Source organism: Hippoglossus hippoglossus, chromosome 19 (assembly GCF_009819705.1).
Source record: "Hippoglossus hippoglossus isolate fHipHip1 chromosome 19, fHipHip1.pri, whole genome shotgun sequence".
In the NCBI taxonomy this organism is placed as follows: domain Eukaryota; kingdom Metazoa; phylum Chordata; class Actinopteri; order Pleuronectiformes; family Pleuronectidae; genus Hippoglossus; species Hippoglossus hippoglossus.
This window is the reverse complement of record NC_047169.1, coordinates 4,483,737-4,507,564: the sequence shown is the minus strand read 5'-3', so window position 1 is coordinate 4,507,564 and position 23,828 is coordinate 4,483,737. Positions and strand designations below refer to the sequence as shown.

The window sequence follows — 23,828 nt, the reverse complement described above, 5'->3', positions numbered from 1 at the left end:
CTTATCTTACCTTTACTTGTCTTACACTATTAGCCTATCTTAAATGATCTTACCTTAATTTATCTTACCTTAAATGATCTTGCCTTGCCTTACCTTATTATCTTACCTTCAACTTCACTATATTTTACAATTAAACTCGTGCATTCATACATATATACACACAGACACACACTGCGTTGAGCCTTTTAGCTTTTGCAGCTGTTCTTGTCACTATTACTTTTTGCATTTTTCACAATGTCCATCATTACTCCTTTGTTTGTCCCAAACTTTGCACCATTAAAACATTTTTCCTGTGTGTCATGGATGAAATCTGTCACTGCAACACATGATATCAGTCATTTCCTGCAGGTGATAAATGAATGAGTCTCAGTGATGCTGCAGCTGCACACAGACCCACAGGAGGAGGAGGAGGAGGAGGTGGAGGAGGAGGAGGAACGGGCACTAGGACCCGGGGCTCGCTCCTCCATGCAGCAGCAGCTGTGAGCAGCAGCAGCAGCAGCAGAAATCTGCAGCTTCCAGAATGAACAGATCAAAATGATGCTGCCCGGAAAAAGGGATTAAACGTAAGCAATCTGTCGTCAGCTGCGGCAAATCCGCGCTGCTCCACTTCTCCTGCGCCAATGTCTGCTTTTTAATGACTAACGCAATTATCTGCTGCAGGTTTTCATTGTGTAGCGGCGAGCGGGCTAATGACAGATGCATCGTGCACACTTTCTCCGTAGCGTCGGGACGTGAGTCGCAGCGGATGCAGACAGGGCCTCCTCCTCCTCCTCCTCTAATGCGATCTGTTGTTTTTGTTTCTCTCCATCTGCCGGGCTCGTCTGGCTCCACACAGATTTCACCGCCGGGGGCTCGAGACCGGAGACATGCCGTCCGTGAGCATCCGCTGCGCCGCCTGACCCGACCATGATGAAGACCGAATCCACATCCAAGAGCACCGGCTCTGGCTCCACGCTCCGGAGCCCGTCCCCGCACAGGAACGCGTACGAGGCGGGGATGCAGGCCCTGAAGCCCGTCAAAGACGGCTCCTCCAACGGGGACATGCAGGACGGCCCCCGGGGGCGCAGGTACGGCTCCAACGTGCACCGTATCAAGAACATGTTCCAGCAGATGCAGACCACGGCCCCGGCCGACGCAGAGGCGGAGGACGGCGGCGGCGGCGGCGGCGGCGGCAGGACCGCGGAGAAATCCGTGCGTCTCTCCCTCCCCAGAGCCGGGAGCCTGAACGAGAACGTGGACCACAGCGCGCTCCTGAAGCTCGGGTCCTCCGTGTCCGAGCGCGTCAACAAGTTCGACCCCAAACCGGAGAACGGGCACCAGCGGGCCTCGTCCCCGAGCTACTCCAAGCTGCAGGAGACCCGCCGCATCTTCGAGCAGCAGCAGCAGGAGAAGCTGGCCACCACCCGGGTCCTGCTGAAGACCGACAAGGCCTCGGGCTTCCAGGACGGCAGGCTGGACGTGATGGCTCGTTTCAACGGCAGCACCGAGTCCCTGGACAGCCTGGACACCAGCGAGGCCGTGTCCCCCACCGTCAGCCAGCTCAGTGCCGTGTTCGAGCGGGCCGCCGAGCTCCGGAACAACCTCCACCGCCTCTCCTCCACCCCGCCGCTGCCCTCCCGAGGGGTCAGCGCCAAGGTGGGTGTGCTGAACTCCAAAATAATCACAAAGAGAGTCAGTGCCTTTGCAGCAGGCGGCCAGGACGAGGATGCTGGCTATCAGAGGGACCAAGAGGGGCCTCCGAGGGCCCCCAGGGGGAGGATGCCTCCCCCATCTGGGGGCATCAATGGGGGCCAGAGTGTTGGCCGAAGCTCCCCAAATTCTGAGCGTCCCCTGGGTGTGGGAGAGGAGAGAGGACGCACTGTATCGGACGCAGGTGCTGAGGTCAAACTCTCGGAGTCCTCCAGCTCGACACTGCATGGCGGCATCCGCATCTCCGTGGAGAACGGAGAAGACCTGCAGGGAGGCGAGCTGCTGAGGCAGGAGCGGGAGAAGGATGCTGAGGAGGACAGGACTCTGAGGGACGACCGGTCGGGCCTGGACTCTTTGGATATCAGCACCTACAGCGCGGTGGGGGAGGACGGGGAAGTGGACGAGGAGGAGGAGGAGGAGGAAGAAGAGGAGGAGGAGGTAGACGACAGCTACGACCCGGAGTCCAGCTGTGTGGAGATTACTGGGCTGCCTGCGGAGGAGAGCCCCCCCACGTCCAGGAAGATCCGCTTCAGCACAGACGCCATCAAGGTGAGGACACATGATCCGCTAACACACCAAATTAACAGTTCTGATTCCAGGTTATGAAGATGAGGAGGTGAGACTCTCCCCCCCCCCCTCTGAGGCTGAGGAGCTGAATCCTGGTTGTCTTCTCTCTCTCTCCTCCTGTGTTTTGAAAGGTTGAACTTGACCTCAAAGTTCATCCACCGGCGGTTCAGTCGCAGTCTTCTCCGTCAGCTGTTTTAATGAACTCACTCAGCCTCTCTGCCGGTGTCACAATGATGCTGACGTTTTTGGTTTTTCACCCTTGTTCCAACGCGGGGGGCCAGTGCACACCACTAAAACACCCCCACCCCTCCCTCGCCAGTGTCCCCAGCTGCCAGCGGATGGTCGTGCATTCCTGCTGTGCAGCTGACACGGGCCCCTAAAGAGCTGCGATGTAGATACTTATCTGGAGCTGCTTCTGTAAATAATTGCCTGGTGGGGGGTGCAGAGAGAGGAGGAGGAGGAGGAGGAACAAAAAAAAAAGGGCCTGGATAATTAGCCCTGTTTTTAGAGGAGTGGATAGTGGACAGTGGATGAGGAGCTGAATGAGTAATGGAGTGTTATTTGTGTGTGAGCGAGAGAGAGAGAGAGAGGAAGCGAGAAATCTCCTCTTGGACCAGTGAGATGGGAGAGGAGGAGGAGGAGGAGGAGGAGAGGAAAGGAGGAGGAGGAGGTAGAGGAGGTAGAGTTGATTTAAAGTGTCTCTGTGTGTCTGTGGGTGGTGTAATGATCCGGAGAGGAGCATCGGATCCTCTGCAGCTCAGACTCGCTGCTCTGCCTCGAGGTCTGAGGCAGCTGAAGTGAGCCCTGACACTGAACATCTCACACACACACACACACACACACACACACACACACACACACACACACACACACACACACACACACACACACACACACACACACACACACACACACACACACATTCCCTCACACAGAAACCATCCCAGCGACAAAGGGCTCCTGTCCCGTATCACGACCAGTCAAGTTGAAAGTTGCTCTCTTCTCCTGGCTGCACATTGGCTCTGCAGCGCCTTCACACAGCGCCAGAGCCTGAAATGTATATATGAGCTTAAGGTCTGTAAAGGAGACCTGAGCAATATTGTAGAATGATGGTTAATATTTGAACAGGCAAATGAACCCACCCCCACCTTCAGGGGTCCTTCAGAAGTTCCACCTTACACATTCCTAAGCTGTGTCAGGAGCCGCATCCTTCGGCGGACGCGTTCTACGAAACAGACGTCGGCTTCATAGATCGCATCGTCCCAACCACTGTTATACTGTCCGGTCTTCAGTTTGTCTTTGCCCTTGCAGCCGTCGCCTAGCAACAGAGCTACGGACGACAACTTTCTTTGGTTGATGAAAAACTCTGGGAAGATGTTTTATCACGTGTATTGTTAGCTGTTCACTTGAGTACTTGCATATACAAATTAATTCGAATGAAGCCCAATGTATCATGGGATATTTTGGGCCTGGGGGAGCCTTCGTTGCTCGGGGGGGGGGGAGGAGGATGCATTTGTTGGCGCCTTAGAGTTGGAACAGTCTAGTCTCGCAGATGCTAGGTCTTCAAACGCAGCCTACGAAAGGATGCGGCTCCCGAATTAGAATTGACACACAGCTATTGATGAGCATTGCCATGGCAACAGTACCAACAAATGGGCAATGTGAGTGTCTGTGAGTTATCGTCATAGACTGTAAATAAAGATGGATGACTGCTCACCTAAAGTAAAGCCAACTCCATCTTGATCCCCTTCTTCTTGATGCTTATAAAATCGGGTGAAGGTTGATTGACAGCTGAGACTGGCTCGTGATTGGTCGGGCTTGTGAGGAAGACGGAGGTGACAAGACAATGTAAACAGACGTAAACAATGAGAACAAAAATTAGCTTTGCAAATGTTTTTTTTATGAGGAAGGAAATTCATTAAACTGTTGTCGAGACATCAATGATGCACGAGAAACACTGGCTGTAAACATATCTGCACAAGGAAAGGGAGGAAATGATAATAGCTTTACAAATACGTTCTTTTAAACTTCCATAAAAAAACAAACAAGAAATGCAGCTTTAAAGCAAATGAGGAAAGAAAAAAAAACTCCAATACTTGTGTTGAGCTTCTGTTGAGCTTTAATATCCACACAATGATCTTTACCCCCCACCCCCCCACCTGTGCTGAAAATCCCATAAATCCCATATTACTCACTCCGGAGCTTTAGTGTCTCCGTCATTGTGAGTTTAAAGCAGGAGAAAATGAGAAAACAGCCTTTTCATCCTCGCGAGATCGAGGATGGAGCAGGAGGAAGCTTTTATTTGTGCTGCGATAAAGAAGTCAAATCTCAGGCTTGGATTTAACAAAAAAAAAAAGCAGAACTTGTTTGTGACCCTGCTGCCGTCACCAGAGAACAACCTCCCGCTGCGTCCTTTCACACTGTATCATTGTGGCCTTTGTTATGGAGATTGATGCAGGGGTGGGTGAGAGTTAAAGCGAGAGGAGGGGGAGCGAGGTCAAATGGGAGGGGCGTTATTATGCAGCTCAAATGTCATGCGACTGTATAACGGCTCTGTCGCTCTGAAGTCACGGTGTCAGCTCCAAACAGGAAGTGGCCATGTATGTCAGTGCATATTTCCCCCTCAGCTCTTGGCCACAGCTACGGCTTGTTGTGGCGGTGGCGGTTGGACGTCTTGGGCACATGTCTGTCTCTGTGAACGCTCGTCTCTGTCTCTACGCTCGTCGTCTCAAGTCGGCAAAAAATAGCATCTCTGCTCCGGGTAGAGTTCACACTCGAGCCTTTGTGTGCTCCTCCTGACGCTCGTTCTCTCTCGCTCCCTTCTTCTCTCCCTTCTCGCTCTTTGTCACCAGTCTCCTACTGTTAGTAAAAATAGCAGCATTGTTATCGTCACAGGCCCACCTCGCCTCTCAGGGCCGCTGCCTCCCCGTCCAACGCAGGAAGCCGTCTTATTTATTCTCTGTTTGTTATGGCTTCCTTCTCTAATCACTCGGTATCGGTGTATGGTTAAGTTCATGTTGTGGTCCCCTGGCATGTGGGGATTTATTTTTTTAGTATTGATCGTATTGTGCAGCTGGTGGAGAGAGGTTTTTTTGTCGAAAAAGATGAAATAGATAATCTCCCCTGGATTGACACTGTGTTCCCTCCGACCCAGAAATAATCTGATTTATTTTTCGTGCACCTTAATCACCTCGCTCTCACTCTTTGCCTACTCTCACACTCCCCTCAATCAACACCACAACACACACACACACACACAGACACACACCTGGGTTTCTGCTGCCTACGCGCCTCTGAGCAGCCGCCCCTCCAGTCTGCTCAAAGAACACCTATGATTTTCTTTCACACTGTATCATTACCACAAACCATCACTGTTCTTATATCATGATAAACTGAGGGTGTTGAAATCTGACAAACACACAGCGAGGAGGAATTGCTGTAAACCGTAAAAGAAGGAGTACCCATAATGCAACCTTTTGGTGGTTCTGTGTTTGCCGCTGGGGTCAGCCGGTGAACGACGGCCCCAGGGGGGAGAGGTGATGCATCACCATATGTCAGAGTTATCCTCAAACCGTCTATTACTTAGACTCGGAGGCGTTTCGTCCAGTGCATTACTCGCAGCCAGGAGGGATGGGAGAGCAGACGGATTATCAGCAAGGTCACTGTGCCCCACTTCTCAGCCCTGCAGTGGTGGTGGGCTGCGAGCATTTTAGCGTGTTGCGCCCACGTTCGCTCATTTTACTGCGACAAGCCACGTTATGCAATGTCTCGCTCATTATGTCTGAGTGCTGGTTTCATCTCATCCAACCTGCCCTCGACTTGATGAGCTTTTAAAGAACAATAGACGCTGGTTGCAGTGACTGAAGTGTTTGTGAGTTTCGAAGACTTTACATCTTCTATGGTTAAGATACTATTTGACTCCCAAGGGAGAAATTAAGAGATAAGACTGATGCTTTTCTATATTTTTCTTACTGCAAAGCGATACTTTTCCCATTGTTTTGATGCGGTGCCCATGTTATCCAGTGCAGCACTGTCTCAATAGACATGTTCACATGGAAAATATTTGGATATTATAGAGATATTATTTAGATTATGATGTTTACATGAGTTGCTAATAGAATATCTCATTCATAATCCCATTTACATCATATATAGTTTGATTATGACTCATGTCAACATTACATCCTGCTTCTTATTTACACTCAAACCCAGGGTGTGTGTTGTCAAGCGGTTGGTAACTGTGGCACAGAGGAATAACACAACACTGTCGGTAAAGTGTTTGATTTTTTCATTTTACAGCGACACAAGGGATGTACATAGAAAGACGGGAAAACAAATATATGCAAAAATAAAACTGCAGAAAGTCCCTAGATCAATTTATGTGACTATGAAATGCCTCTGCCAAGGCCGATGATTGTATAGTTGTGATCTGATGGTTTAACTTAAATTATTCATGTGTTTATTCGTTTTATATATAGTATGTTGTCCTTGGGAATGTAGAAAGGCGCCGGGGAATAAAATACATTATTATAATTAACCTAAATTATTCATATGTCGTAAAACAATAATGTAGTAGTTAGTTGGCTAACAAATATAATGAAGTATAATACAAATTACACAAATAATACCAGTATATCTAGATAAATATTCATACAGTGATGTGTGCAGTGTAGTAATCATGTAGTTGTAAAGTCTCTTTCATCCAGATACAATACTGCTATTGAGTCGTCTGTGGCTGACCTTATTCTCTTGCTGTCATGTCGGTCCCCGGAGTCAGCGCTAAGCCTAAATACGACTGCTGACCACACACTGTCCTGCCAAAATGGATGAACTCTGGTGCCATGCAGCCATTACGATGACAAGCCCACTATATCCATTTTGTTGGCCGGGGGAGAGCGGCCCAGCGCGGCGGCGGCGGCCACGAGGGGACACGCATCCTTATTTTCTATCTGCGTGTCGTACATCTGGGATCTGGATTAACCCCCAATTTAAGGAGGATTTGGAAGCAATTACCTGCCACTTCTGGACATGTTTGACCTGTGGTCGTTTGGGAAAGCAATTAATGGGGGTGTCATTGGGCCGTTAAGAGGAGAAGTGCTTCTTTTGGTTTGCATATGTCCAACCAAACAGCAGGAGCAGCCATTTCACAGAACTCCCGTCATGCTCGGTAATCACCTTAAAACACTGCATGCGTTTTAAAGCAGAAGTGGAGACCGGCTGAAACAATTGCAAGAATAGAAAGGGTAATAAAAGTGGTGGAAAGTTGGGTGTTGTGGGGAGACTAAGCGGAAAGGTGCTATTTCTGTTGGGAAAAAACCAATGGCACCACCCCCACACTTCCTATTGGCTGAATCCAAAATAAGAGAGTGCAGAGGGAAAGAAACATGGCGGTTGACATGCTGCTGTGGGCGCTGGGGTGCGGTGAGGTTTGGGGGCTGGGGGGGGGGGACTGTCCTGCTAGTTAAAGCACCACAGTGTTACATCACACTGTAGCCAGAGGTCCATCAACATGCAACCATGCTGCGGGGGAGCCAAGGCCTCCGCTGCAGCTCTATCATTTAGCCATCGCCTGTCACGGCAGCTGCATTGCAAAGTGTTAGCTGTCACATGTCGGTTGTGTATTATACACTTTACTGTCCCGAGCGGGCGCCCGTTATAGATGCAAACACAATCTGTTAGCTGGCGCGAGGCTCCAGAGCTGCTAGCTGCTCGCCGAGCTTTTGTAGGACATCCCAGGCGGCTGGAAACGGAGGGAGGGAGGAAGGGAGTTTCCTGGCCATCTGTTAGCTCCTCTGACCTACTATCTGCTACAACTGGAACAGTGTCCATCTCCACCCCCCACCCCCCCTCCGCCACCCTGCCTTTAATCCCAATGTTTGTCTTCCAAAGATAGCCACCTCACTGTCCGAGGAGTTCTTCTACTACGCCGCAGGCTAAATGTGAGGTAGAGTGTTGTATCATGCTGGGATCCAATTAGTCCGTCATCATTGTCGTCAGGAAGCGAAAGTGTCCGCGAGGCCAAGAGTGTAGCCCGGCCTTCAGCGCGGCACCGGCCTCGAACTCGCTCAAGGCTGCAGGTCACAGCACCCGCCCCCACAATGTTTTTCCAGTGCCACGTTAAAACGCAGCAGAGCCTCGTCGTCTGATCCTCTGCAGCGTCGTGGCTGTGAAATGAGGGCACGGGTGCCACCAGCTGTGGCCCCTTGATCTTTAAACCCAAGGAGTGAAGCGGTGCACTGGGGCCACGCAGGCTCGGCGTGCGCTGTTGTTGTTTTATGCTCTTTTACTTAGGATGCAAACAGTGTAGTTTGATCGTCTGTAATCCACATTCTGCTAATCCCTCTAAATACAAAGGTAACCTAAATCAGAAGCCATTAGACGTCAGTGCTGCTGCCATGCTATCTGTCATCTGCGTCAGGGTCAGGGTCAGGTCCAATTTGATGTCATAAACTGTGATTTAAATCGTGTCAGTGGGGTCATATTTGCAAGTAATTATTATTTTCATTGTGGATTGATATGTCGATTCTCTTTCTGATTGATTGTACAGTTTGTAAAATGTCACAAGATTAAAGATAAGGGTAAAATGCACATTACAATTTAAAATGGTCCAAGTTAAAGTCTTGAAATCGTTTGTTCTTTCCAACTAAAATCCTCAGATATTCAGTTTCAAATGATATTAATCAGAAATTGGACATGAATCGATTTCCTTCCCTTAGCTTGAAACAGTAATTTGATAATTTAGCATCTTTAAATGCTAAATGGTGGATTTGAAGATGATCAGATAAAAAAATTGTTTTGGCTTTCTTGCCTAAAGTAAGATGAGCAGTTTGTTACCTCTGTTGTCTTGATATGAAGATAAGACTCAGGCTCCACCCCCTGTTCCTTTAAATATGGTTATTTCTGGTGTCAAATTACCAATATGGCGCTGGATGAAATGCCAAATTGAAGGCTTAAAAAATGACGGTTCATAAATCAATGGGAGCTTTAGTTGCCACTAAATATACGTGAGAGTAGTTTTAAAAATGTATTTAATAGTTTGACCCCAGTCGAACTTTAGAGTAAATGTAATATTTAAGCCTCAGTGTGAGAAACATTTGGGCCTCGTCAGCACTTGTGTGATCAGACGGTGATGATGAGATGAAACATATCTTAACCTCTGCTCCTGTGGGTGATGAAGCCTTGAAAAGTAGAAACAGAAGCGTGTACAGTGTTCGATGATGCATGAAAATACAACCACGCTGAATGGCTGGAGAGCGGAGGGGCTGGTTTCGTTTCAAAGCCGCTGTCAAGACTGACAGGCTCTTTACTGTGCGGGTTGCCAGGGAGATGAGGCCCGTGCGACTGGAGGAGTCGCACCGCAGCTACGAGATGCGAGCGTTTGTAACGCAGATGGACAAACTGAGCAGCTGAGGGAGCAGCGAGAGAGCAAAGTAAACAAAGAGGAGGAAAAAAAGGTGTTAAAATGTGGCAGCGGAGAGAACAAAGGGATGAGAGGAGAGAAGTGTAGAAATAAAATAAATAAAGAATGTGTGAGACGAGAAGAAGAAGAAGAAGGTCCGGCTCTGAATCAGTGAGGCTAGTGGAGCGTGCAAGGTGGTGCATGCATAATCACCTCGGAAGAAGTGAGGGCTTTTAAAGATTCAGCCTAGAGTGTGTGTGTGTGTGTCTGTGTGTGTCTGTGTGTGTGCGCAGCTGCAGAAGGCCTCCATTAGCATGCTGGAGGTGGTTATGTAAACTGTCATGCTGTTCGACCAGAGTGAATGTGGGAAGCCGGGGCCCTGGAAACAGAGGCCTCCCTCTCTCTCTCTCTCTCTCTCTCTCTCTGTCTCTCTCTGTCTCTCTCTCTCTCTCTCTCTCTCTCTCTCTCTCTCTCTTCATGGGAGCAACTTCAGTGGCTGTGATTGATTTTTTTCGGTGCACATTACCGCTGTGACATGATACGGCTCCGAGGCCTCGAGGAAACGCTGCGGCCGCCTCGGTTGAGTTGGTCGATGAATTTCAATTGAATTATGTCTGTATTAACAGCGGTGGCGAGTTATTATCAAACCACGAGTCCAGTTCGTCGCGGCTGAGTCCGACTCCCAGGATTTGGTGTTAATTGAATTTAGTATTAGATTTTTTTTTTTCTGAATACACAATACACAGACTGTCGGGGAAGAACCACTGGCATTTTTTCAGGAGTTGGATCTAGGAAATATTCTTTCACTTTCCTTAACAATTTGTGAGTGTGTGTGTGTGAATTTGGTGCAGATGCGAATAAAAATCAGGATCTAGTGAATTTAAATGTGGTTTCATAAGGACAGTCATAGTTGCTGGTGCTTTCACTTGTTCAAAACTATTTTTAAAAACATTCTAAACGCCACCAGACTCTCTAGAGAAGCGGTTTTGTGTCAAGTTGTTCACATGAGTGCTGAAAAAAACTGAAGCTGAATGATAACAAACCTATTTAAAACTAGTTTCTATTTGTTTTAGTCTAAGCAGAAAAATACGTGAGGATTTAAATGTGAACATTCATGCACAAACAAGATTAATGTGCAATCTACAACATTGTCTGTGTAAATATGTTTTTCCCCTTTCACCTGTTGATCCACACAAGTGATTCAGCGTTTACCAGCTGTGCACAGGAAGTCGAGCGTTCTCTGTTTTCAGTAGCAGTCGCTATATTTGGAAACAACCCAAGAAGAACTGGGTAGTAGAACAAAGCAGAGATAAGTCAGCATGGCTGCAGAGAAAAGAGAGGAAACGCACATTTCATTTTACCGCAGGTTTAACCCCTGCTGGCTGACCTCTCTGCCGTGTTAAAACAAAGCAGCGAGAGTCAGAAGGTACTTTTTTGTTAAGGAAGAGTTTGACATTATCGGACTTGAACTTTGGAAAATCTCCAGAAAGTTGGGTCCGGACGTTGAAGAACGCAGCTGGAGATTGTCAGGGTCAGAAACATTCACTCAGGGAAATGTCCTGAATACAATACATGTCTGAAAGCAGCTTTACAGTGACAGATATGAGTCTCTGTGTCCAACTCGAAGCAAAGTGTCAAACTGTCACACCAGGAAATCCCCAAAACTATGAACAGATAAGTACTCAGATGTCTCGGTGACTCAGTCTGACCCGGTGTCTCTGTCTCCTCCTGCAGGTGTTTGCCACCTACCCCAACGAGGATTATGACCGGCGTAACGAAGACGTGGATCCCATGGCGGCGTCTGCCGAGTACGAGCTGGAGAAGAGGGTGGAGAGGCTGGACCTGTTCCCCGCGGAGCTGGAGAAAGGTACTGAACATTATGGCTACTACTCGCTTTACAGTCCCCTGAGTCTGACATTGTGAAGTGCTGTCTGAATGTTGAGTTCAAATTGTTATACCCCATACAGTGCATTCATTGTATCCAATAATGCATCGTGAATAGTAGTGTGTAGCCGATGGTCACAAACCGAGCACTCAAGCTGAATGAAAGAAAAAACCCATGTCTGAATAAAAATAAATTAATTATAAACCCTCAGATGTGACTCAATAAAAGCAGTAGAAAAGAGAAAAGCCTCGATTGAAAGACCTGGAAGTTTTATTTCTCCATGAGGGGAAATTCTCTCAGTTTATATGAAGTTTGACGTGATGTGTTTTAACGGTTTTAACAATGACGCACTAACCGGGGCTGAGAAAATGTGACTTATTTAAAGTGGCCTTCAGTGTTCACACCCGGGCGTCTGTCAGCCCTCCTGTTTCCCACAGGGCAAAGACAGTGCAATGGTTTTACCTTCTCCCCAGTGAGCCACACCACCATCATCCCTGCAACATTATGGTGCATTAATATATTAATAGAAAGCTATATTTAGAAATGTGTACAGGGCAGATTACACAGGATACCATATGTTCTATATAAATTATTTTCCGCTGTGTGTACTGGCTTTGTTTATTAATTCAGTCAGGAACAAACAAAGGCACTGGTTGGGACCAATTCAAATGCTTCAGCGTCGGATACACGCAGAACCCTGACCTGCACCTCGCCAAAAATGTAATTTTGGCTGAGGCGACGCAGACCGCAAGAGCTGTGATTGGTCTGTCAAACGTGGATAACCATGTGGTAACGGCAGGCCTGGCGTTCCTCGCTCTCTTTCAGACGGCGATGGCCTCGGCATCAGCATCATCGGGATGGGTGCAGGAGCGGACATGGGCCTGGAGAAGCTGGGCATCTTCGTCAAGACGGTCACAGACGGAGGAGCAGCACAAAGGGATGGCAGGTAATGATGATGATGATAATAATAATAATAATAATAATAATAATAATAATAATAATAATAGAAAGAAATGCAGCTCAAAGTGCTTTACATACAATACCAATAAAAAACAAACAAAAAAACCATGTAATTCATGTAAGAGAACAGATTTTAAGTAACATAAGAACATGTTAAAATGATATTTAAAAGAAAAGGAAATAAAGAAAGTAAAATAAATGTAATTCAATTTAAAGATGCATAAAAACAAAAGAAAGAAAGTGATAAGAATTGTGCACGAAAATAAAAACGCAGGAGTGTAGTCAAGTGCAAGATCTAGTTAAAGGCTGAAGTAAATTCAAATGTTTTCTTTTAAAGACGTTTACTGAACTAGCTTCTCTGATATCTACCAGCAGTCTGTTCCCATTTTGGTTTGTAAAATTCACTTTCCGGTAAAAATGAAATGCCCTCGTTCAAACTCTGTGTTCAGCCTTTGCTTTGCACACACACACGTGAACATGAGGTGAGCTATTTCCAGGAGTGGATGCTTCGCGGTCTCCTTTTTGTTCTCGCCAAATGCAAACGCGTCTCCCTGCCGTGCATGAGGACTTTATAAATGGAGCTCGGTTTGTGTGGGCGTCTGTATAAAGAGGTTTCACTCGGTTGAATAACAGTTGAACCCCGTGACTGTAAAATCCTAAATCTCTCCCTTTGGCGCTCTCCTGCAGGATCCAGGTGAACGATCTGATCGTGGAGGTGGACGGGACCAGTTTGGTCGGAGTCACCCAGACTTTTGCCGCCACTGTACTCAGGAACACCTCAGGAACCGTCAAGTAAGAGCTCCTCCAACCAGTCGTGCTTTCATTGCAACAACACTGATTCACCTGAGACACAAACAACCTCAACACCAGCGTAGAAACTTTAGTTATATCGTTATTCTTCAGTCAAATTAAGTTACCCCTAAAACTCCAGAAGTGTTTTGTGGACTCAAACACCTCACCCACCCCTCCATCGTCATAGTGGTGAGTAGATAATGAGAGAATTTTTCATTTTTCTGTGAACTATCCCTTTTTTAAAGCCGTAGCTGTGACTACATCAACGTCATTTAGTTCCACTGCCTCAGTGACACACAGCATTCTTGCTCAAAGAGGTGGTTTCCTCTTGATATCAACCCAGAGTCGGTCTTTACACGCCGGGCTGACTTCTACCACATCCTGCCCATTCAGACTGTAGATGTGTATCTCTCGTCTCACGGGGTCTTGGTTATACCCTTCAGTGTTTAAAAAGCTCCTTTTGGACACTTTCAGATATTAAGGCCACAGAGAATATCAGGAATAAACACAGCCGGCATCCAAAGTATTGATTTGAAATGCCAGAGGTCTATTTGTAGCCTCTCTGGCGTTTTGGGCGGAGCGGACTGTTCCCTTTGTGCTGCTTTTGTCAGCGAAGCTCATTCATAATTCAGGGTTTGGTGGTCAGCGCTGTAATTATTAGTGTTGTGTGACTTGTGAAGATCAGAGGCCTCCATAGATGGCTCATCCATTATGGATCCGCTGCAGTGGTGGTGAGAGGTACCACAGGGCTCTGGTCCTATTCATAAAAACGGAAAAAGAAAAACCATCAGGGAGACGAATAGACAGAAACAGGAAGTGTGCTGGTGAACATTTAATTACCCGCTGGTGCAGCAGAAATTGAAAGGCTGCAGCTTAATAACCGTCTTCATCGTGATTCACTGCACTTTCCCCTGCTTTACCGTCTATATATATATATATGATAAAGATTCAGGAACATGTCGCGTCTATAATGAACCAGAGTTGATTTTAATCGTAGACGAGGCCGAGGACACAGAGACGGCCTTTGTTTACCTCTGAACAGGAAGCTCTGTTCTGCAGTCAGACAGCTCGCACGTTCCTGACGGCGTTAACACTCTAAGCAGAATATTATATATGAAAAACAGTGGTCGTCATGTATTATTTATCATGCAACATGCAGTATTATACCATGTCAGATGTAGGACTTGGCCCTTTGAACATGATTGGGTTTAGTGGCTTATCGGGGATGTTGTTTTAATGGTGATTTTCTTTTTTTTAAACCCAGGTTTGTGATCGGGCGAGAGAAACCGGGCGAGCAGAGTGAAGTGGCCCAGCTCATCCAGCAGACCCTGGAGCAGGAGCGCTGGCAGAGGGAGATGATGGAGCAGCGCTACAACCAGTACATGGACGAACAGGAGGTCAGTGCTGACCCCTCCCCCGCCACTTGCTCGCATACACACACATATTCCTGCAATTGATTCTCAAAACTGATTCTGGAGATTTTTACAAGACAATAAAAAACAAAACAAAGCCTGTGATGAGCATGAATGTTTTGCAGCTCAGTTGTTTTGATAGGGGGATTAATCCAGTTATCTGAATACATTATCAACCTTCAGAGTAAGAATATGAAACGTTTGTCCTGCATAAGCTTCTTGACAACAGAACAAAAGGCTTCGCTGAATAGTGTTAAAGTTTAAGTTTTTTTTTTTGCGATCGTTTGTTGGCCACACGTGTCCTTGGTTCCCCTTCAGGATTATGAAATGTTACTCTGCACCATTGTGACCAGAAGCGACTCGGTCTGGTGTAGCTGTGTGTGTAGTGTGTGTGTGCGTGTGTGTGTGTGTGTAGTGTGTGTGTGCGTGCGTGCTTCTGGCGCGAAGCCACGCCGTTGTCCGTCCAGCGTGTAGTATCAGTCTGATTAAACCATAAGCTGAGCTCCAAAACGGGGACAAATCAGGACGACTCAAATTTTGTGACGCTGGAGGACGTTTGCTTTGTTAATCGTTGCGTCTCGGATTTTATTTCTCTCCTTTTTCTTTTACTGAAACAGAGCTCGAGTCCAGAAAAGGACAAGTAGCTTCATTATGGTGATAGAGAGGAAGTTTCCCCATTCATGAACGGGGGGTGGTGGGTGGTTCTTGAAAAGCAGTCGGTTGTATAATGGAAAGAACAAGTCTGCTCTTTTGAGTTTGGCACCATCTAGTGTCCTCATACTGTAATGTCAGAAATCTGTTCGTTAAAGCAACTTCCTATTTTATGAGCAATAAAAAGTAAATGTCAGGAAACAGTAGTTTTCTTCTCCAGTACAAACATTCTAGGTGTTAAAACAATCAAAATTACACGGACAACATTCGCACGACCTTAGTTATGAGATGGTGGCGATCACCTCTGTTGTAACCTTCCTCCCTGCAGGGCGCCGAGTATGGCACAGATGAAGAGGAGGACGAGGACGAGGAGGTCAGTCCGCCGTATCCCAGCGCCATCGAGGTGTTCGACTTGGCAGAGAACGAGGACATGTCGCCCCTGGAGACGGACCCTGAGAAACTGGCCCATAAATACAAAGAGGTGAGCGGACGTCTCCTGATTCAAGTGGAACGTTTCACGTGTAATCACAGCTCGTTTCCTCTCATGTACCTAAAATTAACACGTGTATTTAAACATGTCGTCTCTCTGCTGTAAAGCTCCAAATAAAACATGCTGTGACGCAGGCTGAGATCCAGCAGCTGAAAAGAAAGGTAAGGTGTTCAATTTAGATGATATTTATTATATATCTTATACTAAATAACATTTAATACTAGTACCAAAGGATTATTTCAAAGCTCAGAGGTCTGTTAACTTTCCAGCTGCACCACGCGGAGCAGGACAAGCAGCGCTGGCGGATGGACAAGGCTCAGCTGGAGCAGACGCTGCAGGAGAACAAGGAGCGCATGGAGAAGCTGGAGGGCTACTGGATGGAGGCTCAGAGCCTGTGCCAGGCGGTGGACGAGCACCTGAAGGAGACGCAGTCCCAGTACCAGGCCCTGGAGCGCAAGTACAGCAAAGCCAAACGCCTCATCAAGGAATATCAGCAGAAGTAAGAAGCTGGCATTAAAGAGTTGTGTGATATATATGTGTTTAATTTGAGTTGAGCTAATGTGTCATGTCCTGCCTTCATCAGGGAGATTGAGTATTTGAAGAAGGAGACCCAGCGTTGTGCACAAGTTGGGGAGGAGGCCTCCCTCCTGAAAGAGGAGTCAGGACAGCTTCAAGAACAGGTACTGCAGGTAACACAGACCGAGGCTGCTTCACCCGGCACGTAGCTTTTATATATATATAGATATAGATATAGTCAATGAGCAACTCTGTAAATAATAAACTACATGCAAATGGACAGTCAAAGAGAGAGAGATATCAAATTCAACCTAACACTGTGTACCAGGTAGTTGATGCATCATAACGGGAAGAAAAAGATATTTGGTTATATTAACATAACATTATTGTAGGTACTTTTCATCTATATATTTGACTGTGCACTTCTTAAATTAGTTTGCTAGAATTCAGCCTCAGCTCAAGGTGTTTTTACTTTGCAGCACTTGTGAGAACAACTTGACACGACAGCTCTTCTTCACTAGATCTTGTGACATTTCCACAAGCTTTAAAATAAGTTGTGCGATGAGGTGAAAGCTCCAGCGATAACCACAACCCCCCCCCCAGAGGAACATATTTAGTCACTTTGTGGTGTTGGTTTTTAAAACCCTGATGTGACTCACACATTTTAGTCAAAGTGTTTGTCTAAAAAAAGAAATTCAGATATATTTAACGTTATTAAAAAGGTGTTCGACATCAGTAGCAGCAGCAGCTCACGCACTTCTGTGACACAATTGTTGTATGAGGCGACCGGTGTTGAGACAACGTGTCTGAGGACATGAAGGAGCAGGAGAGGACGAGGGACGTCTCTGTGTTTTAACCGATGGTGGTTTTAGGGTTTAGTTTTAACATAGATTTGAGAAAAGAGAGCTGCTTTCCAGATGACTCCAGAAAACTCTACGTAGAGTCCAAGACGGTTTGAAACACTGGGTGACGTTATGCACCATGTTCAACCTTTGATGTAGTTGTTTTATAAATCAAAACCCTACTTTAAGTTCAGTTTGTATATAAACGTTTCTCCTGACTGTGTGTGCGTCTCCTCTGCAGGTGGCCGACCTCGAGTGCCGGGTGGAGGAGCTGAAATCTGAACCTTTATAAGCCTTTTTCTTCTTCTTCTTCTCCGTCGTGTGTCTCCGAAAAAGCAGAACTTCAGCAGATGAAGTAGACGATTGTGTTGTAGTACTTGCAATGAACCGCAGGGTATTTCTTGTCTCCAACCTGAGCTTGGTTTCCGGTCACATACTGTATATGTGTTCCTCCCCCCCCCAGCCCAGGCTTTGTATTCACCCTTTGGAAACATTGTTTTTCTGTTTAACATGAATGGGAACGTGAAGAACGGATCTTTATCATCAACGAATACAGACTCTGTTGAGCTCTAGATGTAATGTTCCTTTTTTTTATAAGTTCAGTATTTAATCCTTTTAATTTGTCGTTCGGTGACAGACCATGCTGTTGCTTTTTAATTGCCAAAAAAAACAAACTCCTCTCTTTCTTTCGACTAGTTTCGTGACCTCTTCTTCTTTTCTGAGTTTGTACAGATGTGATACTGTGTGGTTTAACAATCAATTTGGTTTGTAAAAAATTTTTATTATGTGTATAACATTTAACATAATATAAACTAATGAGATTGAGGATTGTTGTGTATATTTTATGTGACGAAGACGTGTAAAATGGACGGAGATTGCACTGAAGAAGACATCACACCAGGTGCTTCACTGGAACGGAGGAATAAACGGGAACGAGACGTTTTTTTTGGATTTTAGTTTTTCTTTTCTTTTTTTGAAGTTGTACAAACGGTAACCCAACCTTCATAGGGGTCTTGTCACTTAACCTTGAAAACCACCTGCTGCCTACCTTTCAGAAGTGTTTGTGTATTTTTTACACATAAAGACTCAGTAACGAGCGACCGATCCTCCAGTTTCAACCCCTCGCTTCTTTGAAAATACAAAAAAAAACAAAAAACAGGACCACAGAGACGAGCCTCCACAACTGCTGTGCCACAAATCAAAAATGGATCTTCTTTTTTTCCCCTCCCCCTTCTAAAAATGGATGTTGTCAAGGACTTGTGTAACTGGTATTAGTTAGGACTACTGATATGAGAAACATGACTGGACTGGGGTGTTAACGGAGCCGTGACCAGCAGCAAAGTTGCAGATTTAAAACAAAAACAAACCAGCAGCTGCACTTGACACCGCTGTGTGTAGCACATGGAAAACACTGCCAGGTTTCTACCTGTTTCAATTTACGCACAGTTTAAAATGAAACTCCAGTCAACTTGTGACGACCGTCATAAACCAGTATGTTTGTATAGTTCAGGTAAGACTGAAATATTTTACGTAATATTTATAATATAGTCCAGGTGCGAAATAAGAAAGCTAACAAGGACAAAATCTTTACAAAAGCGATGTTCAATAGACAACGTTATACTGTGTCATGTAAAACAAGTAGTAGATCTGAATGACGACAAAAACAAAGATTAACAAATTGAAAAAAAAGGCATGGTTATGAGTATTTTCATAATATTAAGGCTTGTACAGTGCACATGCTTTGCATTGTATGTTTTGTGGAATAAATGGTCAACAGTAACGGTCAAGATGGTTTTTATTTCAAAGCAAGTTGACATTGTGAAACGAGCATTTTGTTCATGTGAATGTGCATCTTCCTTTTATTCAGATTGACTCGATCAACAGAATAAATTGAATTGGAGAATCCTACTTGTATATGAAATTCTTTATCTTCAAACAAACTCGAGTTTAAATAATATGTACAGAACATTAAACAAACATCTGTAACTCTTCATTATGAACCAACTGTGTGACCTGATTACATGTGCATCTTCTGGTGGTGTCTCCTGAGGTGATAGTTTCTTGAAAAGCTCTTTCCGCACTGGGTGCATTTGAACATTTTCTGTCCCATGTGGAGCATCTGATGAGCTTTCAGACTCTGCGGGCGGCTGAAGCTCTTGCAGCACTCGGGGCAGCTGTGGGGCCTCACGCCCGTGTGCTTCCTCTCGTGCCGCTTCAGGTCTCCCGACTGCCGGAAGCTCTCTCCGCAGTGGGTGCACAGGTACGGCTTCTCCCCCGTGTGGGTCCTGAGGTGCACGTTGAGCTGCCCCGTGTACGAGAAGCTTTTGTCGCAGTGGGGGCAGCTGTACGGCTTCTCGCCCGTGTGGATGCGCTGGTGCTGCTTCAGACTGTAGTGGTTGGTGAAGCCCTTTCCACAGTCGGTGCACAGGTACAGGACCTTCACCTGCTGAAAGCACGTGTGGCACTTGAGAGCTTTGGCACTGGCGCAGCTCTTCCTGCAGTGGGGGCACGTGTACTCCTTCTCCCCCTGCTCCTCCTCCAGCTGATCCATGAGGTTGTCCGACTCGCAGTGAGAGAGAAACTCCACCGGGTGGTGCCGCTTGATGTGTTTGATGAGGTAGCTCTTCACGGTGAAGGAGAACTGGCAGAAGGAGCAGGAGAAGGGCTCAGACGTGCAGTGATACTTCATACAAGTGTTGCTCTTCTGGTGCTGTTTCAGTTTACTGGGCGTAGCGAAGACCTTCTCGCAGCGGTCGCAGCGGTACGATTTTGCGTTTGCGTGCACCGTCTGCTCGTGTCTTCTCAGGAAGCCAGACTTGTTAAAGGTTGCCCCACACTGACCACACTTGAGCGGCTTCAATGTGCACTTATGGGCTTTGAGATCATCTGGGTTTCCATACGTCCGTTTGCATCTGTTGCAGCTGAACCACTTGTACTTCACGTTCCGGACAGTCGGTGCTCCTGGTTCAGTGCAGCTCTTCTCGGGCTGAGCGCTGGCGGGCGGCGTCTTCTTGCTGCCGTCCGCCCTTCGTTTTGGAGCGATGAGCTTGGTTATGTCAGAAATCCTCGATCTGGCTGCAAGTCGCTGAGGCCTTTGAGAGGGCTGTTTCTGGGTTGCTTCAACCGATTCAGCCACGGAGGGAGGTGGAATGAAGTCAGCGTCATGGCTTTGATCGTTATCGACATCGTCTTGAAGTTCCTCTGTGGTATTTTCCGAGTGCTGCTCACTGATGTGCTGCTGAAGGGAATCCACCGAGGAGAACGTCAGGGAACACTCAGCACAGCTAAAGGGCAACGTGGTCGTTTCCTCTGCAGACTGACTTTTCGCCTCTTTCCTTTCATTTTGTTTCTGGTGAAGCCGCAGGTGCCGGGTCAGGTCGTGGTACTGGCCAAAGCACTTCTGACACACGGTGCAGACGTACGGACGCAGCCTCTCATGGACAGTCATCTTATGCTTTCTGAGGGACGCGTCATTTCTGAAGCTCTTTCCACAGTCTGAACAGTTGGACTGAGACGTTTCGGCCTCTGCTGCAGACGTATTCTCAGTTTCAGTTACATCCATAGCTTCTTCTAGATTCTCACTTACATTCATTTCCTTTGTTTCATCAGTTTCAGGTGGATCTGCAGATTTAGAAAGTTCTGAACTCGTCCTCGTCAAGGTCTCTTCTTTCTCACCATTTTGATCGGGAGCTTTTGGCGCAGTCTGCTTCCTGTGAACCAGCTGGTGTCTGATGAGGCCAGATGCCTGGCTGAATGTCCGCCTGCACTGTGAGCAGCAGTAGGGGCGCTTGTTCGAGTGGACGCAAAGTTTGTGCCTCCTGAGGTGAGGCATCTGCTTGAAGATCTTCCCGCAGTCCTCACATGTTTTGGAGTCAACGGGATCGACAGATAGCACCACCAGGGAGGCTACAGAGGGACTGGGGTCGGCATCGGAACTGGGATTCTCAGGGTCAGCAGGTGTCGCGCAGCCCCCTGCAGGCTGTGTGTGGAAGTATTCTGTGTGTCGCTGGAGAAAGGCCTCTGTAGTGAAGGAAAGCTGACAGTGTGGGCACAAGAAGATCTGAGATGTCGAACTTGTATTATTCTCTGAAATTAAGAAGAGGAGGAAAACGTTACTGTCATGCTTCATTTTACCACGTATGAAAATAATGACTAATTAATAGGAAAACAGCCAATGAAATGCAGGCAGCCAACTTATATATATATATATATATATTCTTGTGACTACTGATTGATCGTACCTGCTGAATTTAACTTCATAAGCCACATCTGGGTCCAAGCTTCACTGAAGAGGGTGAGGACCTTGTCGCTGGGCCACACCGTGAGCTCGTCTCCAGGGTGTATGGTGCGACAGCAGTGGTACAGGATGCTGCCCTTGTAAGGAACTGCCAGCAGATTGCTCTCGTCTTTGTTACGAGCACAGTTGACGTACCTGTGTGTGAGGAAAGAAGATTAGAAACATTTCAGATTATCACATTCATTACAGAAATGTTTAGAAGAGAAACTCAAACCATCTACGACGTCTGTATGTCCGTAAAAAGCAAGTGTATCAGTGACCTAACAACCTTCACTGTCCGTCTATCTCTTATATTGTGTATGATGAGGATGTGTTCTTCACCTCATCCAGTTTGAGTGTGATTCCCTGGCAGCATCAATGTACTCAAACTCATGTTCTCCTTTGTAAATCTGCAGAAAAGGAGAACAAGACGTTGTAAGAATGACACTAAACCACAAGTAAAGACTCATGTTCACTCTGTTTGGCTTCTCTGATCTCACCTCCCAGGCAAAGTCACTTTCCAGTGCATTTTCACTTGTTGTCACTTCCCCCTCAAATGGTCCGAAATGCATTCCTGGAGACACCGATGGTCCATGATTCATGACCCCGACGCCGGCCCAGGGAATACTGGACCTGCCTATCATCAGCCCATAGGGCAGAGTGAGGAGGGCCCTCTGGGGGACGCCCACGCTCGTGGGAAAGTCGAGGATAAAAGACGGGCCGTTAATGTTTGCGGGATCACTTTGGTCCTGGAAGAGGGGGAGACACTCCTCACAGTCTGGGGAATAGAAAGAAAACAGGAGAATACAGTCAGGGATCTTTATACATGTCCATTTTAAGCCACTACACAATTCCTCCTGAAGAATGTGCAGGTCTGACCTACGCTGCTGTGTTTGATTGTTAGGTTACTTCTGCCACAGTAGGATCAACCAGTTAATAAATCCAAGGGTTCACTTACTTTTCCCACCTTTCATCTCTGTGGATGTTTAATGGGAATTTTCACTTTACAGACATGATGTTCATAAAGATTATAAATGTTAGAGTGTCGATTCATTTTGTGTTTATGACTTGGATTGTAGATGGTCCCTACGTGCAAGTCCTTGTGTGATCTTGTGTGTAACCTATATACGGTGAAATGTGTGTGAGTGGTATGTCCAGTATCTTGAACTCACAAAAGCCATCATCAGCCTCTGTGGTTTCCTCTTTCCCCACAGTTTCCAGTAACGTCTGCACTGGTTCTTCTGCTGCATCTAAAACAGGAATCACTGCAAGAAACAAAAACACACATTTTAGAAACACGTGTGCGTGTGAAATCACATCTAAGATCTAATCTAAGATGGGAACCTGTGCCTGCTGGGGTGTTGTCATCAGGGGGTAAACACTCCTCGATCACAACCACCTCCTCGGTTGTCTCGACCCACTCCACCTCGTCGCTCCTGCCCGACATGAGCGCAGCCTCTGTGGGGGGATTCAACACACATCTGTGGGTGAATGAATTTACACTAACACGTAGAAAAAAAAGACAAGATAAGAAGCAGCAGCAGCAGCTAGCTAAGTTAGCATGGTGGCCCAGCTAGCATCACATTTAGCTGGAGCCACCCTCAGGCTAACAGCTCAGAATTAGCTCATTTGTCCCAGTGTTGCTGTAACAGAGGCATTAACACAGAACAACACGTCGCATGAACAGTTTCTATATTAATATAAGTACATGTTTGCACCTACTTCTGCACAGAGGCTCTGTTCCGGGGGTTGTTTCGCTAAATAGCTCAATCAGGCTAAACGCCACAAAACCGAGGACGCTCCCCCCCGGTAGTGATTACATGTCCCTTTCAGCGTAAGGGCTCACATTTCCATTTCTTTTCCAAAATAAAAGAGGTGACGCAAGATCTGCCTGAGCTGTTTATTCACTAACGAGTCAAAACAACACAACACACACACACACACAAGTCTACAATCACACAACACCAAAACACAAAGACATCAGCGGAGACAATTCGAACCTTTTGAGCATTTCCTGTTTATCCATATTATAACTAACGTCGCTGTGAGAACAAGGTACATCTGCGCCGCTGGTGTAGTGGTATCATGCAAGATTCCCATTCTTGCGACCCGGGTTCGATTCCCGGGCGGCGCACTTGCTTTTGTCCCGGTTCTACAGGTTCCTCTAAGAAAATGTGTTTTTCGCGATTCCAGTGATCATGATGTGATCATGTGTATTTGTTGGACTGACAAGTCGTGTAATTTCTGTAAGAGTCTGTGATCTTGGTGATGAGGTAGAAGTATTATGGTCTAAATTTTTTTGAGTCTAATCCAAAGATATAAACCCTTTGAATGTGATGTCAATTAAAG

The 23,828-nt window shown here is 46.5% G+C and overlaps 2 protein-coding genes and 1 non-coding gene across 6 annotated transcripts; 2 read left to right on the top strand and 1 right to left on the bottom strand.

The window, feature by feature from the left end:
• The first annotated feature begins 440 nt into the window (after positions 1 to 440).
• ppp1r9bb (protein phosphatase 1, regulatory subunit 9Bb) lies at positions 441 to 18,983 on the top strand. 3 transcript variants are annotated; one of them, XM_034570899.1, is made up of 11 exons: positions 441 to 563; positions 836 to 2,238; positions 11,390 to 11,522; positions 12,366 to 12,486; positions 13,188 to 13,292; positions 14,557 to 14,689; positions 15,684 to 15,836; positions 15,953 to 16,006; positions 16,115 to 16,344; positions 16,429 to 16,534; positions 17,445 to 17,495. In XM_034570899.1, exons 2-11 carry the CDS (start codon positions 907 to 909, stop codon positions 17,493 to 17,495), a joined length of 2,418 nt encoding a protein of 805 aa, XP_034426790.1. In that variant the 5' UTR covers positions 441 to 563; positions 836 to 906. The 3 variants fall into 3 exon arrangements, with proteins under 3 accessions (XP_034426790.1, XP_034426791.1, XP_034426789.1); XM_034570900.1 differs by lacking the exon at positions 441 to 563 and having other exon boundaries at positions 907 to 2,238; positions 16,429 to 16,525; positions 17,445 to 18,983; XM_034570898.1 differs by lacking the exon at positions 441 to 563 and having other exon boundaries at positions 907 to 2,238; positions 17,445 to 18,983.
• Positions 17,789 to 23,481, bottom strand: LOC117753056 (histone-lysine N-methyltransferase PRDM9-like). Of its 2 annotated transcripts, none has more exons than XM_034570896.1 (7): positions 23,202 to 23,481; positions 22,824 to 22,937; positions 22,652 to 22,744; positions 21,980 to 22,257; positions 21,822 to 21,889; positions 21,445 to 21,635; positions 17,789 to 21,289 (listed from the first exon to the last, which is right to left on the bottom strand). In XM_034570896.1, exons 2-7 carry the CDS (start codon positions 22,924 to 22,926, stop codon positions 19,221 to 19,223), a joined length of 2,802 nt encoding a protein of 933 aa, XP_034426787.1. In that variant the 5' UTR covers positions 22,927 to 22,937; positions 23,202 to 23,481; the 3' UTR covers positions 17,789 to 19,220. The 2 variants fall into 2 exon arrangements, with proteins under 2 accessions (XP_034426787.1, XP_034426788.1); XM_034570897.1 differs by having other exon boundaries at positions 22,824 to 22,960; positions 23,202 to 23,285.
• A 61-nt stretch (positions 23,482 to 23,542) lies between these two features.
• On the top strand, positions 23,543 to 23,613 carry trnag-ccc. Its single transcript has one exon. It is a non-coding gene; the product is annotated as a tRNA-Gly (tRNA).
• The last annotated feature ends 215 nt before the right edge of the window (positions 23,614 to 23,828 follow it).

Excerpts from the sequence above, each read along its gene's own strand:
- ppp1r9bb (XM_034570898.1), top strand. The coding sequence starts at position 907 with ATGATGAAGACCGAATCCACATCCAAGAGCACCGGCTCTGGCTCCACG. Across the intron at positions 2,239-11,389 it reads TCAGCACAGACGCCATCAAG|GTGTTTGCCACCTACCCCAA; the intron begins GTGAGGACACAT and ends CTCCTCCTGCAG. Across the intron at positions 13,293-14,556 it reads AACACCTCAGGAACCGTCAA|GTTTGTGATCGGGCGAGAGA; the intron begins GTAAGAGCTCCT and ends TTTTAAACCCAG.
- LOC117753056 (XM_034570896.1), bottom strand. The coding sequence starts at position 22,926 with ATGTCGGGCAGGAGCGACGAGGTGGAGTGGGTCGAGACAACCGAGGAG. Across the intron at positions 21,890-21,979 it reads AAAGTGACTTTGCCTGGGAG|ATTTACAAAGGAGAACATGA; the intron begins GTGAGATCAGAG and ends CCTTTTCTGCAG. Across the intron at positions 21,290-21,444 it reads TATGAAGTTAAATTCAGCAG|AGAATAATACAAGTTCGACA; the intron begins GTACGATCAATC and ends TCTTAATTTCAG.